The sequence below is a fragment of the Kryptolebias marmoratus genome, linkage group LG18 (genome assembly GCF_001649575.2).
Source record: "Kryptolebias marmoratus isolate JLee-2015 linkage group LG18, ASM164957v2, whole genome shotgun sequence".
Classification (NCBI taxonomy): domain Eukaryota; kingdom Metazoa; phylum Chordata; class Actinopteri; order Cyprinodontiformes; family Rivulidae; genus Kryptolebias; species Kryptolebias marmoratus.
Window position 1 is genome coordinate 7345574 of NC_051447.1, and position 15274 is coordinate 7360847.

The window sequence follows — 15274 nt, forward strand, 5'->3', positions numbered from 1 at the left end:
TCTGTCGTTTATTTATTTATTTTCACCCCCTCTCTGTGAATTTAAACAAGAAGGGACCGCCCCGCTCCACTCCGTGCACTTTAAACTCCGCTCAGGGGGGCAAATATTTGCTTTGTTTCTGAACTAGTTGGCGCCTGGTTTACTTTACGAGCCGCTGCTCTCAGTGAGTGAAAATGTCCAGAAATAGGCTGCTGGTGAAAAATGCCCAACAGGTGGTTTTAATCTGCAACAATGGAGAGAAGTACCTGACCAAACACGGCATGAACGCTCTGTGTGTGATCCAAGGAGGCAGCGTCGTCGTTGGAAGGTGAGTCTTAGTTTGAAATGCTTTTTGGAAGTTTATAACAGAACTGGTAGTTGCTGCTAATTATACATTATTTTACGCTAACAGCACCTCATGCGATTGTTCAGCTCTTTGTCATGTTTCAAGATTAATTTTGTCATTGTGGGTGTTTTCTCCCCCCAGTGACGGACTGATTAAAGCCGTGGGGCCTGCAGAAACCATCAGAGCTCAGTATTCAGAGGCCTCCTTTGACCGAGTCATTGATGCTGCAGGCATGTGCGTCCTGCCTGGTGAGTATATAAAGACGTCTGAACTTCATGTAAATTAATTTAAATATTCCACAACATTCCAAAAAAAAGCCTTTCATCCATTTTACCCCACATTTGTGTTCGAGTCCAGTTCATCTCAGCAGATATTAAATGTTAATTAATGTTAACCTTGGAGAAACTTTAACTCTGACCCTTTGTCCCATCTCTTTGTGGCGTCCCAGACCCACAATAATTGAAGTAGTTTAAACATATTGTGTTTGTAGGAACTGCCTGATGAAAACACGTTGATTTTTAGTCATTTTGTAATGCGTGACCACTTCAAATTCCATCTGTTTTTCTGGCGTTTCTGGACCAATCTTTGCTTTGGAGTCTGCATGTTGTCAATTTAGTGTTAAAGCCCACTCACAAATGCTTCAAACTGCAATTATGTTGCTTTCGTAACAAATCAGTTTGTTTTTTTAATATAAAAAAACAGATTTTGATCTTTTTGTCAACCATGCAGAAACTTTTAATGTGTTTCTAAATCTGCAGGAGGCTGCACTGCCTGTTTACATTTTATTAAAGCAATGATTTACGTGCATATGATAAATTTAAGATAGAAAGCACCCTTCAAGTGACACATTTTATTGTCTTTAATTTCTCACCCTTCTATAGATATGACAACAAATCATAAATTAGTTTTATTATAGCGAGATCTGATTCAGGACAAAGACAGTTATGATCAGAAGTATATATCTGTACTGTTTAAAAGCACAACACACACAAATATGCAGAAAAGGCATTAAAAGAAGTGGATAACATGAGTAAAATGTTGTTTCAGGGCTGGTTGACGCTCACACCCATCCTGTCTGGGCTGGAGACAGAGTGCACGAATTTGCAATGAAGGTAACTTATTTAGAGCGTCTGGACCGTCGATCTGCAGCTTTGATGTAAATGAATAATCTTATTCTCCTCCTGAAAGCTGGCAGGTGCCACCTACATGGACGTGCACCGGGCCGGCGGAGGGATCCACTTCACGGTCGAGCACACAAGAGCCTCCGCCGCCTCGGACCTCCTGGCCTCCCTGAGGAGCAGGTTGGCGCGAATGCAGCGGGCGGGAACCACCCTAGTGGAGTGTAAAAGTGGCTACGGCCTCGAGCTGCAGACCGAGCTCAAGATGCTGGAGGTGATCGAGGAGGCCAGGCGCTCCCTGCCCATCAACGTCTCCTCGACCTACTGCGGAGCCCACGCAGTGCCCAAGTAAGAATCAACGCCTTCAAGTGTTAAAATCAAACCTCTCGGCGGGGCCTTCAGGCTTGTTTTTCCTGTCTCAGAGGGAAGACGGTTACAGAAGCCACCGAAGACATCCTTCAAGTTCAGCTGCCTCGCCTGAAGGCGCTGATGTCTGCAGGGAAACTCCGTGTCGACAACATTGATGTGTTTTGCGAGCAGGGAGTGTTTGACCTCGACTCGACTCGCTCCATCCTGCAGGCCGGCAAAGAGATGGGCCTCAAGATCAACTTCCACGGAGACGAGCTTCACCCCATGAACTCCGCTGAGGTACGGTTTTTCCCTAAATCAGTTCAGAAATACTGCGACTCTTTGGAGTCAAAATGTCTGCTAAGAATGGCTGTAATACTGTCAGTTTTACATATTGAACTACAACTTTCTCATTTTCTAACCTAATATGATTTGGTTTAAAACTGTGGCAGATAATGTGTTCCAACTGAAATACTAGATTGTTTTGTTGTTTTTTTTACATATGAAGTACAAAAAAACTTTAACGTCAAATTAGTTTATTTTAACCCATAGAAATTGTGATTTTTCTGGATTAAAACCTGTATTAGTTGTTAAATCAGTGAATGTGTGACACAGATGGGAGCGGAGCTCGGAGCTTTAGCCATCAGCCATCTTGAAGAAGTCACAGATGAAGGAATCGTTGCCATGGCAAAAGCAAAAACCGCTGCTGTTCTTCTGCCGACTACAGCTTACATCCTCCGGTACTCAACACACACTTTGACGTACATACCTCTTCACACACACTCTTGTTGTGGCTGAGTAATGTGTTTTTAGGCTCCCTCAACCTCGGGCCAGAGACATGCTGGACGCAGGAGTAATCGTTGCCCTCGGCAGTGACTTCAACCCCAACGCTTACTGCTGCTCCATGGTGAGTCCAACAGGAAATGTCAAAATCTGGGTTTTTTTTTCTGTCTGTTACTCCCTCTGTTTTTATTCTCTGAAGCCAATAATAATGCACCTGGCCTGTGTCAACATGAGGATGTCCATGTCTGAGGCCTTGGCTGCAGCAACCATCAACGCAGCATTCGCTCTCGGCCGCTCTCACACCCACGGGTCCCTGGAGGTTGATAAACACGGAGACCTGCTGCTCCTTGACACCACACGGTAAAAAAATACTGCAGTTCATTTACCAGCGGCTTTGAACTTTTATTGGCACAGATCAGAAGGTTAACTTGACTTCCTTGTGTTTTGAGATGGGAGCACCTGATTTACCAGCTGGGAGGACACCAGGAGGTCATTCGTTACGTCATCATCAAAGGCAAAGTCGTCTATGATAACGACAAAACCATGGGTCTTTAGTGTCTAAACTCCGTGCCAACTCGGGTAAGTGAAGCTTTTTGCAGAACTATAACTGAAATTTGTGCAGAGCTTCGATTTTAAATTACTCACATCACATTTATGGCTCAATATGAAAAAAAAATATATATAGACAAACTTTAAAGAACTTTATTAAACATGTTAGTAAATGTATTTTCCACAGGCCTATTGTAGAGTCATGCTAAAAGTTATTCACAATATCTTAGTGCATGGATTTAGAAAAGGTATATAAGTGGAGCATGTAACAGGCTTAATACATATGTATGTGTACCCATACTTATTTGTAACAATTGGACCTTTATTCTGTAGTTGAAGATGTTTCATTTTTAAAATGTATGTAACAATCAGAAGGAAAATGACTAAGTATCATATTTGATGCTGGCCTTCCTGCTCAAACCATCTGCCGTCAGGCTGTTTAGTTTATCAAATACAGAGGGCTGAACTGAAACCACCACACTGCTCCGTTTGAGTGTGATGTTTGCAGTTTAGACTTTTCTCTGTGGAGGTGCTGGCTCTTCTGTGAAGAAGCTGTCTAGTTTCTCCACAGCAGAGCCAGCACCTCAAGGAGAGAAGACAGATGGGGGGGGGGGGGGGGGGGTGTTTCAGTGATTTTCCCTCTAATTCACACCTTCATGTAGAGTCTCATGCTTCGTACTTCTTTCCTGCTCTGTGGATCTGCTGATAAAGCGTCATGGAGAAAGCCATACCAAGCAGCTGTAAAAACAAAATGGCACCTGTTAGTTCTCCATGAATCTACTTTAATGTTCTATCTAATATCAAACCTCTACACTTACAGCAACACAGGTAGGGGTCTAATGTAATGTTCTAACACACTCAGCTTACCTGTATGACCAACACACACATGGCAATAGTTCCCAGCAGGTGTTTGTTCTCATCCAGCCACTCTTCTACTTTCTCATAGCAACCCTAGAAACAGATCGAACAGTTAGTGGAGGTGAACTCTGTTTAGACATAGTGTCAATATTCTAAGAGCTTGATTGTATTCAGGCCTTTTCTTTTAATTCACAGCATCCGAAAGTCTCCAAAATAAACTGCCCAACAGCAACATGTACAATCTACAGGGTGGGCCATTTATATGGATACACCTTAATAAAATGGGAATGGGTGGTGACCACGGTGGCCATATTGGATCCAACTTTAGTTTTTTTCAATGTGAAGAGGGTCATGTGTCACAAACGTATTGGGAATTTCACAAGAAAAACAATGGTGTGCTTGGTTTTAATGCAACTTTATTCTTTCATGAGTTGTTTTTCACCACTTATAAAATGTGTTTAAAGTGCTGACCATTGTGTTGGATTGTCAATGCAACCCTCTTCTTGGAAAGTGGATTAGTCGTCATGGGCCAGTTGAATGACTCCCTTAGACTTATCTTTGGGGTCATCTGAAGACAATTGTCTATGCTGTGAAGATACGAGATGCACAGCACCTGAAGCTACGGATACTGGAAGCCTGTGCTACCATTTCTCCTGCGGTGTTGCTATCAGTGTGGGAGAAGAGTGTTGCGTTAACAATCCAACACAATGGGCAGCACTTCGAACACATTTTATAAGTGGTGAGAAACTTGTAAATAACTCATGAAAGAATAAAGTTTGGTTAAAACCAAGCACACCATTGTTTTTCTTGTGAAATTCCCAATAAGTTTGATATGTCACATAACCCTCTTCCCATTGAAAACACAAAAGTTGGATCCAAAATGGCCACCATGCTCACCACCCATCTTGAAAGGTTTCCCCCTCTCATATACTAATGTGCCACTAACAGAAAGTTCATATCACCAACCATTCCCATTTCATTAAGGTGTATCCATATAAATGGCCCACCCTGTATATTATGAATATAAAAACTACATGAAGTCTACACAAACTCCCAATTAATTTGTTTTTCTTTAACCTTTCTTGCAGATTTAGGAAGGAAGATTGATCCATTCTCGAGGAAATATTACACTAATTGTTTGGTGCATTTACCGTTAATTGCTGTTTGCACACTTTGCTACGTTTCAGCTAAATAAACAGTTTACTCATATCGACTGTCTGGTGGATTTTGTGTATTAAAGTATTTAAATCAGACATGACTTCATGACTCACTCGTGTCCAGAAGGTATTGGAGGCGTTGTGTCCACAGCCCTGGTGAACCTGCTGGCAGCAGCTGTCAGGAACGACGTTCTTGTGCAGAGCAGTGTGCCAATCGTTGTGGTTCGTCACGCCACAGCACTTCCACTGTGGCGAACAAGACGAGAGGGTTTATTTTTACCTGAACAGCTGAGGGGGCAGCAGGATCGACATGTTAAGTCTGTATTCCTCAGGTGTTCACCTCTCCTTGTATGGTGTTCCATGCATCTCTCAGACCGGCGTTGTTCTCAGTGATGTACAACACCAGCCCCTCCTTCAGGTCCTGTTTGGCATTTTCATTCACCTGGAGGTGACAGAGGCGGAGAAAGGACTCAGGAGACGTAGGCACCGTGACAGAAAGTACAACAACAAAAAGAATCAGCCTTACCTTGTCTGTGTAGACAAAGAAGAGGATGAGGAGGATAAGTTCAGCCAAAAGGATGATCAAGAGGACAATGAAGAACTGATTTAAAGAAGGAAAGTTTATTTTTACTACAAATTCTTTAACATCTACACTTGTTGCAGCATTAATTCCTATACCATCTGAAAACAAATGCACTATGGGTAGTGTAGTTCACTCACACTCAGCAGCAGGCACTTGTTCTCCTTGATGGCACCCAGACAACCCAGGAAGCCCGTTACCATGACGACGGTGCCGAGGGTGATGATGAGGTTGGCAGCGGAGAGCGAGGGGAAGGAGGGCGACAGGGTGGCGAAGCTGCCCTGGGAAACCGAAAGCCACACGCCGACACCCAACAAGCCACAGCCGCCCAGCTGAAAGGCACACAGGAATCCAGAAAACTTCCTGACTGGTCTGCTGATAATGCCCCTTTAATTTATTTGATTTAATTTTACTTACAAGTCACCACACTGTCTGGTATCTAATGCAGACTTGATCAATAGTTCAATAATAAGTCGGATGAGTTTTTTTTAAAGTTCAGTCACTGTTCCTAAAGCCACTTCCTGACCTTAGAATAATAAATATTTTCACCAGCAAGGCAACTTCCAAAGCCTATCATCTGAAACTGGACAATTTGGGAACAAGGCCTAAAAAAACAACCCCAAAACAAATCCATCATCCTTCATTTGATCATTACTGTATGTCACTTTTTCAGCTCTGTGGGTGCTAAAGTACAATTTCATATCTGTCAATCTGGTATTTATTTAATAGATTTAACTAAAGAAAGAGAAGCAAACTGTTTCTTTGTGACCACGCTCATGGATAAACTATCACTTTTGGCAATAAAAAGTGTCACACCTTTGAAGAAACATATAGGAGAAAGTGGTACGTTAACATTTCAGCAAAGCACTGATTTGGACTCCAAATAACTGAAAAGAAAATGATAATTACCCAGAAAAGCAGGTTAAAGAGGAAGAGCATGTATTTCACACAGCAGATGCAGCCACGAGCCATGATTGAACAGGAAGGATCTGCAGGAGAAAGAAAAAAAATTACCACCTGGAGTCAAACACTTGAACCGTGTGAGAATAAAAGTCAGGCATAAATGAAGGTGGTTTTATCTCCACGGGCTGTAAAAATAACCACACCAAGTGCTCAGGCGGCACTTTGGAGTGTCAGTGAAACCACAACAGAGAGGTGAACTTACCACTTCAACAGGCAGGAAAACAGCAGCTTTAGTTCCGTTTCTGTAAAACAATAAGAAAATATCTTCAAACGGAACTATCACAAACCTGTGCCTTCATCCCATTTGTGTTAATGGGAATACAAAACTCATTTCAAGTGTCTAAAAAAAAACTGCCTAAAGGTTTAAAATCATTTTATCATTATCTTATCTGTTACCACAAATAAATCTTAGTAAGTAAAGATAAGTTATTTTCCCCTGTAAGGTTCGTTACTTTTAAAACCAACGCTAATATTTTCAGTGAGCCACAATAAAAACAGACTTATCTACGCTGCTGAATTGGTAATATTTTACATAATAAATCCAAATACCCACACTTTGAAAAGTTTGGGATTTTGAATAAAATGCCACAGAGTGTAATCTTAAAACCACAGAACGGCACCTTTTAAAAACTTAATTAGTCCCTATATATTTAAATTCGTTTAATTTTAACTGTTCACACCAAGTCAACTAATGTCCGCATTAACTGCATTTCCTTAGTTTAAAATAAAACACAAGCAGCTTAAAAAGTGCATTTATTATTTATTTAGGTCTAGTATTTAGACTCTGAAACCTTAGTGTTAACACTCAAATTTAAGCTTTTTGTAATGTGTTAATAATAATTTAGATACATTTGCCACTAAGAGACATGTATAAATTTTAAAAACTATTTAGGATTTTATCTAAACCTTAAAACAAGTCTTAATTAAACCATTTGGTTTAATTTACGGTTTAAAAGCGCTGCCGTGACGTCATCGGTCTAACTCCAGATTTCTGCGTTTGAAAAGTTTTACGCGACAAACTGCGAAAAAAAACCCTACAAAAATTCTTTTTAAAAACACGCGCTTTTTCTCCCACCCTAAACTTTCCGATAACATAACTCCGTGTTCTCCGACAGAGAACCGAACCGTTTTCCTGCGCCTCGGGTCGTGTTTGCTTCCATGATGATAACGCGGTCGACAAAAAGTGACGAAGAACCAAAAAGGACCGTTTCTTACCGTTGGCTACGAGCTGGCGTCCATGTTGCCGCTTAAAACCGACGTTTCACCAGCAGAATCCTTCACATGCTGCTCCCCTTTACAGCGTTTATCGCCTTTTCTTTTTAAATAACACAAATCAAGCGTTTGTGAGCTGCAAAGTTTTGTCGACGGCTGGAAATCAGGAGGAGGAGGAGGATGTTTCCTTTGTGAGGGCGGAGCGCGGTTTGGACGGAGCCCGACTGGAGGCGTGACCAGCGTGGGAGAGGGACAGAGCCAGGCCGGTGTTGTGCTGGAAAAAGTACCCCGGTCAGAGGAAGCGCATTTTAAAGTACTTGTTAGAAATATGAATCAAAACACTTTTTTTCAGAACCCTTAAGAACACAAATAAATAATTATAAATAATCTCGATACAAATATTCTCATGCTCGTCTTACCTCAACCTTTACTATTTAATTATTGAATTAAACTGCCCGGAAATACGCTTTCCTTAGCCGGGTTACATTTTTGGCCACAACACCTGATCCAGGTTCAATCAGGCGGACAGCAGGGACAGCTGTGAGAAGATTCACATAATGGAGCTCAAATATTCACAACTCCAAAACTGCTTAATGTCAACAATTTGAGATTGTTATTACTTTTTTCTCTCAGGACACCTTGTATATTAAACTTTCTTTTAATCCAACATCTGTAAATAAAACTGAATAATTAGTCCGCAATGAAAACAATATGAATACTTTATCATGTATTTATATTTCAGAGCAAAACTGAACAGTTTATTCAATGTACCTAATTCACAATTTGAGCTATTGTTTAATACAGCTCTGATTTTATATTAAAACATGATTTTATTAGTGATTTTCACAAGTTTTGTTGTCATATGACAACAAAAACTGCAACTATGAGCATATTTACTACAAAACTAAGTGTTACATAAACATTAAAAAAAATTGTAACAAATATTTATCTGATTCTTTTTATTGTTTTCTGTTCTATAGGTCACTGATTTACAGACTTATCAAGTTTATTTTTGAATAAATTGTTACAATGTTCCTATTTGATTTAATTATTTAGTTGTCATTTATAATGTGTTAGTTTATCTAATATTTGTATCTAATTTAAAAACACTAAGACCTTAACTAATATTAGTCACTAAGAAAAAAAATTGTTTTGTTAAAGAATTTCATTGCAAAAAAGCAGATTTTTTAAAAACAATATATTCTTATTTTTACTTTGGGTAAATAAGTGAATATTTCTTTCATCACAGAAACAGTTTTGCCTTCTTTTAATTGTTCCTATTTTAAAAAGGCTCTACGAAAATATAAAGTAAAGTGTGAGCACCCCTTAAAAAACAGTGTTCACATAAATGAACTCACAAAAACTAGGACTACAAATAGTTTTGGAAATGTTTGAGCAGGAAACATTTGTCCAAGGTGTGAGATGTTTTCTCAATAACACTAAAGTATGAACTTCAGAGGTCCGACCATAAAGTCAAACATTAATTTAATAAAGATTCTTCATCATAACATGAATATAAATACAGAACTCGGAACAAAAAATACCAAATAAAATAAATAAAAAAAACATACAAAACATTAAAAGCTTGTTTGTCATTTTGCTGCTGCTGTTAAGCATTCATGGTGTAAAACTGCGTGTGTGTGTGTGTTATTTGTGTGATATCAGGAGGAAAATTCATCGTCCAAACTGTCCCCACGTCAAACAGAGACGCTGTGACTGGTCATCAGTTCGCTCCCTGTCCTTCCTCAGGATCGGTTCATCCCATGGCCCATCGATCGGACTGAGAGGAGTTCAGCTGCACCGACTCGCTGCTCTCCCCGTCCTTGTGCTGACAGACGGAGCAAATTAACGGTCAATCACAAGGCAGTAAAAACAAATAAATAAGTACAAGTGATATGCTGGTGTCCCCCGTCACTGAGGGTCTTGAATAGTGACTGTTTTTAGTTTTAAAGCTAAGTGTTTTTAGACTGGAATAGAACAGGACATACAGATACACGTCCTTTAGTGTTAATATTGTTTGATTCCAAGAACTAAAGGATCAAACAGGCTGTGCTCCCGTGGCGCCCGTCGGCCATGTTCACGTGTTTCAGATCAACTGAAACTAAGTTTAGAGAAAGTTTTTCCCAAGGGATGACCGATAAAGCTTTGGAGGGAGAACATGTTGACCTTACTGTGGTGATATTTGGCTGTCTGAGGCGGCGCAGAGTGACGTATCCTGCTGAGTGGAGGGAGCCATTTTATCCCCCACCAGGAGTAACGGTGGAGGCAGATTAACCTTCAGTTCCCTCAATCATCTCAGGAAACTCTGATTTCTAGTTTATATTTTGCATAAATATATATATATATATATATATATATATATATATATATATATATATGTGTGGCGGTGGCCATCTTGGTTTTTGACCTGGCAACCCTACTTTCAATACTTATGCCTAGGCTCATCCACATGCTTTTTTTTTAAGTAGGGGTATTTCCAATGCCCCTCTTGCGACGGGGGACAAACAAACAAACAAACAAACAAAAAAATCAACATCTTGACAAATAACTGTCTCCCAGTTAATGTGAGGATTTTCTAAGTTAGGTGACGGAGGTCTCCCGGTCACCTTGTTGGCGATGGCCCGGAGCTTCCCCAGCAGGGAGGGTTTCTGGGTGTAGACCACGTCGTCGTCCGCCTCCTCTCCTTCGGCCAGAGCACAGCTGTCTGCAGCTGGCAGCTCACACTCCTTGTTGGCTGACATCACCAGACGAGAATACTTGTACTCCAACCTGGTTACAAAGTGAATCTGTCACCACAAGCTGCTTCGAACTGGAGCACCTTTTTTATTTTTATTCATAGATTTTCTTCTTTTACTTTTTACTGCTAATATATAAAACCTAAAATATATGTATTTATTTGTGCTTTCATGAGCTGAAGCACAGTTTTTATCTTCTGGTCTTTAAAGTTAGAGCAGATAAAAACAAAAACAGACCAGTCTGTCGTCAGATTCTGACATATTCCCCTGGAAATAGCTTCAGTCTGACCTTAACGAGCGTGTTGTTGTGTCGAGCCAGGTGGCCCAGGAGGGAAATTGGCAGGTGCGTCTCACCTCTTGTTTTTCTTCCAGAAATAAAAGGTGAGGGAGAAGAGCAGCGCGGCCACGGAGGCACCGGCGCCGAGCCCGACCTTCAGCCACAGGGCGATGGCCTCACAGGGGGCGGAGCTCCGAGGAGGCAGCGACACACCGTGGGTGCACAGCTTCGGCTCGTTCCACACATACAGAGTTTCCTGAGATTAAAAAAAAAAGGTTTCCCTACTGATTATTATTCCTAGAAATAGGTGAGAAAATAGAAATATTCATTTTAAAATCTGATCAAGGTCAAAAACAATTAAAATGTCTGCTGTGTTCAGCTGTTTATATTAGGACAAGTGGTTTAACTGATCTGACCTAGATGTAAATGAACAAACTCTAGTATTACCAAAACACTGCAAATCTTACACACAGTATCTATAATCTGAGTGTAAAACAGCACGACTGGCTCAGATGTTTTCCCTTAAAGGCACAAATTAAATCACCAACCTCTCTGTGGGGGGAAGAGAGAAAAAGAAAAGAAGCAGGTAGGTGTTTGTTTGTGTGTTACCTGGACGCCGCCCTTGCACGCTCCCTCGATCTGATGATAGTCGGTCTCGGTGCAACGTGGGCAGGCGCTGGAGCTCTCCCACAGGAAGTGGAACGTGCAGCCGTCACATGTTCCTGCAGAACAGGACCTGCACAAGCAAACAAATCACAAAGGTTTCATTTCATTTTCTTAAATGGGATCTTTGTCTCGCATGTTCATTAGTAAGGTCAAAAATCCATAATTATAACTATATGTGCAAAAAATTACCACTAAGTGGCGTCTCAACGGTATTTCTGTAAAATATGTTGACGATGTAAGGCATTTAGAGTATAAATATTTGCCTATGATTGGAGGAAATCCAAAGTTACAGTTAAAGTTACGGGCCGCGGACCGGTACTGGTCCGTGGGTCATTTAGTACCAGGCGCACAGAAAGAATAATTAACTTACAGTATTTCCAGTTTTTTTAATTGTTGGAGTCTGAAAGACATTTATTTTGAAAAACTGACCGGATTCTCTCCACTACATCCGTCTATAACTCACTCTTGATGAGTGTCAGAACGCTTATCTAGGTCACGTGATCCGTTACCGCTAAAAACAAACCAACAAGCAGCAAAATGAGTAAAAAACAAACGTCTCTGGAAGCCCGAGATGGGACCGTCTGGTTACTGAGAAACTGACACAGGGCTCCCACTGATTCAGCGTTATGGTGCACTTCATATTTGTGGTGTCTCTAATTTTGAAGGGCATGTTTAAATACAGAGAACATTAGGGGGAGGAGAGGGTGTTATTTATGTTGATAACGCAGCTAACAAAGCTGTGAGGACACGTTGGATTTACGTTTATTATGTTTTTAAAAAATACCCCCGTTTTCATGTCGCCCATATAATTTTATTTTGTTGTATTCATCCACCCCACTTTTAAAGGCCGGTCAGTGAAAATACTGTCTGATAATAAACCGGTCTGTGGACCTAAATAGGTTGGGGACCTAAGTGATACCTGGGCACAGACAGTTCTCCTCGCTCAGACTTTTCCGGGTTGCATCGAACCGTGACGACTGAACTCCGGCCCTGATCACATGACGCTGTCGCCTGCGTCGACCTGAAGGAGGATGAAACCACACTTAATGTTAAAAAAAAACCTGTAAAAACAACAAGAGCTTGTTCAAACTCTACCTGTAGAAGAAGTTGATGTCAGGAACATCGTTTGGGTTTTCTGGGAAAAGATCCGGCTTGGCGTCAACTCCGCTGAGCACGGCGTTCACTGTCACTCCTGAAAACAAACACATCAAAGCATTTTTTTTTGTTTTTTTTTCTTACCTGCTGACTCCCTCAGAGCCACACTCTCGTACCGACGAAGGTGTCTGCGAGGCTGATGGACTGGGAGGAGATGGCCATCCTGAAGCCCCGCCCGTCTGCCGGGATGATGGTCGACTGACAGATGAAACTGTCCACCGTGTTGACGAACTGAGCAAAGTCGCTCGGGGGGTCTTTGCCAGACACGTCGGTGACGTTATCGGTGCAGACGGCGGCTCTCCTTCCCTGAGAGGACGTGAACGCAGCACAAAAATCATCCTTTAGTTTCTGAAGTTAAGTTTTATTTGTCACAGAGACTCGCAGGAAAAGAAGTGACCTGCTAAAACAACACGTAAGAAAAAACACTTTGCTAAATAACAACATTTAGGTTTTATAAGCAGCAGCAGGTTTTAGGTTGCACTCAGTGTCCGTATGACAAAGCCAAGAAAAGACAAAATTACATAAATATAAATACATGCTCATAAATCCTATTAAAAAACAATTTATTCTTTTCTTTCTGGAATTACAGTATTATTATTATTATCTATTATTTGTTATATGAATTAACTAATTATTTTTTTAATTAACACATTTTTTTGTTTTAATTGTCATGTGAAATAAAGATATTTAAAAAAAAAACATTTTCTCGAACTCCAGTGTGATATTTATTATTTTTGACAACTAATTTTTTTTTTTTATTAAACAGTATGTATACATGTTTATGTTTTTGCATAACTATAAAAAAATTAAATAGAAAAAAATAAACTTTTTTTTTTAAAAAGGCAGAAAACTGAAGTGAAGTGAAATTTATTTATATAGCACTTTTCCGCAACAAGGTGATTCAAAGCGTGTGAATGAAAGAATCTAGCAAAAGATAACATCTACGAAGGAAGCACAAAAATAAAGAAATATCTGGAAACACACAGGGCAAACATAATGGTAAAGAGAGTGAATGTATTTGTGAATGAAAAAAACACATTAAAATGATTATTTATTTGAAAATAAATCTGTTTATAATTTATAAATGCTTCTGTTTTCTCTTCAGTTTTAGTCCTCAACAGTTGATGCCCATTAACAACAAATATTTCTGAAAAAGTCCAGCTAGGGAGAAGATTTTTATTTACTCCACCATAATGTCTAATTATGGACTAATTCTGAGTGTTTTTAGTCGATGTTTCAGGTTGTGCTCTGCTCCTGAGAACACAGCGGGCTTTTCATGCAGACAGAATGATAAATAATGTGGACAAGTTTTCTTTAAGTGGAGAAAAACAACAACCCTGGTTCAAAAATACGAGCGTACATGTTTACATAGTTTTAATATGTGAAGAAAACAAACAGCCTAAAATATATATGTGACAAAATTGTTACTTTCAGGCAAGATCTGCAGAAATGACACCTAAATCTAACAACTAAAGTAAGGAATTTAGGAATTAAGAAGACAAAAAGAAAAAAAAACTAATGAGCTCAGCTTTTAAATAAGAATTTGCAGCTAAAGCTTTTGTGAAATTCTTAAAAATCATTTTTTAATGAGTGATTTCCACCAGCTCTAAGCTGGTTAGCCGTACGGGGGGAGAAACGAACAGGGTTACCTCGTGGCCACACAGGCTGATGTTAAACAGGTGAAGATATTTGGTGCCTTTGGAGGTGAAACTCGGACCAATGATCAGCGAAGCCACGTCGCTCATGGGACTGAGGTCAAAGGTCAGTGTTCGGTTGTTCTCGGTGTGGGTGAAGGAACAGCTGCTGTAGCAGCGGGAATGTTCCTGATAGAAGAAAAAACAAAAAACAAAAAGGACCTTTAAACAGAGCAGAAATAATCACCTGTTATGTGGATCTAAAAATCTGCTCAAATATCCTTACAAAAAGGTTAACTTGAAAAATATTAGCAAATATTAAACTGTACATTCTGAAACAATTTCGATACCACATTGAAAAGATTAAAAACAGAATTATAAATCTTTATTTTAAGGAGACGAAACAGCTCAGAAAACAGTCCTGCCTTGTTGCTGACGCTTCCAGGTCCGCACGCGATACACGCGTCCTGACCGTAGGTGTGGCGCCCGGCCAGGTGCGTGTTGGCCGGGCACTCCTGGCATCGGTTGGTGTCTCTGTCGATGTAGAACCCCGCTGGGCAGGGAACGCAGGAGGAGCCGGCCCGCTGGGAGTTCTGGGGTACCAGAGCACAGGCGCGGCACGCTGACGCCACCCCGTCCAGGACGTTCGTCACGCTGATGGAGTAGATCTTCACCGTGTCACCGACGTAACTGCGAGCCTACAAACACGACCCGTTTAGCTTCCAGCATCTTTCTAAAACTCACGTTTGTTGGGCTGTGTTTTCTCACGTCTTGAGCACGGCTCGTCCGCTGAAAGGCCCATGTGTACGTGACAGAAGCGTTTTTGGTCATGCTGTGCGAGAACGACCGTTTCCCCTTGTTGCCCTCCCAGGACTCCACCACCGTGGTGCTCTTCCTGTTCACGTCCTGCGGGG

The 15274-nt window shown here is 40.8% G+C and overlaps 3 protein-coding genes across 5 annotated transcripts in view; 1 reads left to right on the forward strand and 2 right to left on the reverse strand.

Moving 5' to 3' along the window:
* The first annotated feature begins 23 nt into the window (after positions 1 to 23).
* On the forward strand, positions 24 to 5190 carry amdhd1 (amidohydrolase domain containing 1). 3 transcript variants are annotated; one of them, XM_017411700.3, is made up of 10 exons: positions 24 to 307; positions 467 to 573; positions 1373 to 1437; positions 1514 to 1791; positions 1866 to 2091; positions 2407 to 2531; positions 2605 to 2698; positions 2774 to 2934; positions 3024 to 3153; positions 5070 to 5190. In XM_017411700.3, the coding sequence occupies exons 1-9, from the start codon at positions 174 to 176 to the stop codon at positions 3127 to 3129; spliced, it is 1296 nt and encodes a 431-aa protein (XP_017267189.1). In that variant the 5' UTR covers positions 24 to 173; the 3' UTR covers positions 3130 to 3153; positions 5070 to 5190. The 3 variants fall into 3 exon arrangements, 2 of the variants coding, with proteins under 2 accessions (XP_017267189.1, XP_037837033.1); XM_037981105.1 differs by lacking the exon at positions 5070 to 5190 and having other exon boundaries at positions 27 to 307; positions 3024 to 3817; XR_005234386.1 differs by lacking the exon at positions 5070 to 5190 and having other exon boundaries at positions 144 to 307; positions 2809 to 2934; positions 3024 to 3817.
* LOC108233315 (tetraspanin-9) lies at positions 3261 to 8087 on the reverse strand. Its single transcript, XM_017411701.3, has 9 exons — positions 7897 to 8087; positions 6884 to 6923; positions 6628 to 6707; positions 5859 to 6050; positions 5665 to 5739; positions 5479 to 5580; positions 5253 to 5384; positions 3991 to 4074; positions 3261 to 3861 (listed from the first exon to the last, which is right to left on the reverse strand). Exons 3-9 carry the CDS (start codon positions 6688 to 6690, stop codon positions 3790 to 3792), a joined length of 720 nt encoding a protein of 239 aa, XP_017267190.1. The 5' UTR covers positions 6691 to 6707; positions 6884 to 6923; positions 7897 to 8087; the 3' UTR covers positions 3261 to 3789.
* A 1274-nt stretch (positions 8088 to 9361) lies between these two features.
* elapor2b (endosome-lysosome associated apoptosis and autophagy regulator family member 2b) overlaps positions 9362 to 15274 on the reverse strand; it is a 20647-nt gene continuing 14734 nt past the window's right edge. The window contains exons 13-22 of the mRNA XM_025004915.2: positions 15129 to 15266; positions 14786 to 15058; positions 14376 to 14549; positions 12843 to 13032; positions 12667 to 12763; positions 12491 to 12592; positions 11515 to 11641; positions 10983 to 11161; positions 10500 to 10662; positions 9362 to 9721 (exon numbers count right to left, since the gene is read on the reverse strand). Of these exons, the coding sequence (XP_024860683.1) occupies positions 9650 to 9721; positions 10500 to 10662; positions 10983 to 11161; positions 11515 to 11641; positions 12491 to 12592; positions 12667 to 12763; positions 12843 to 13032; positions 14376 to 14549; positions 14786 to 15058; positions 15129 to 15266 (1515 nt within the window). The 3' untranslated portion in view covers positions 9362 to 9649. The remainder of the gene's footprint in view (positions 9722 to 10499; positions 10663 to 10982; positions 11162 to 11514; positions 11642 to 12490; positions 12593 to 12666; positions 12764 to 12842; positions 13033 to 14375; positions 14550 to 14785; positions 15059 to 15128; positions 15267 to 15274) is intronic.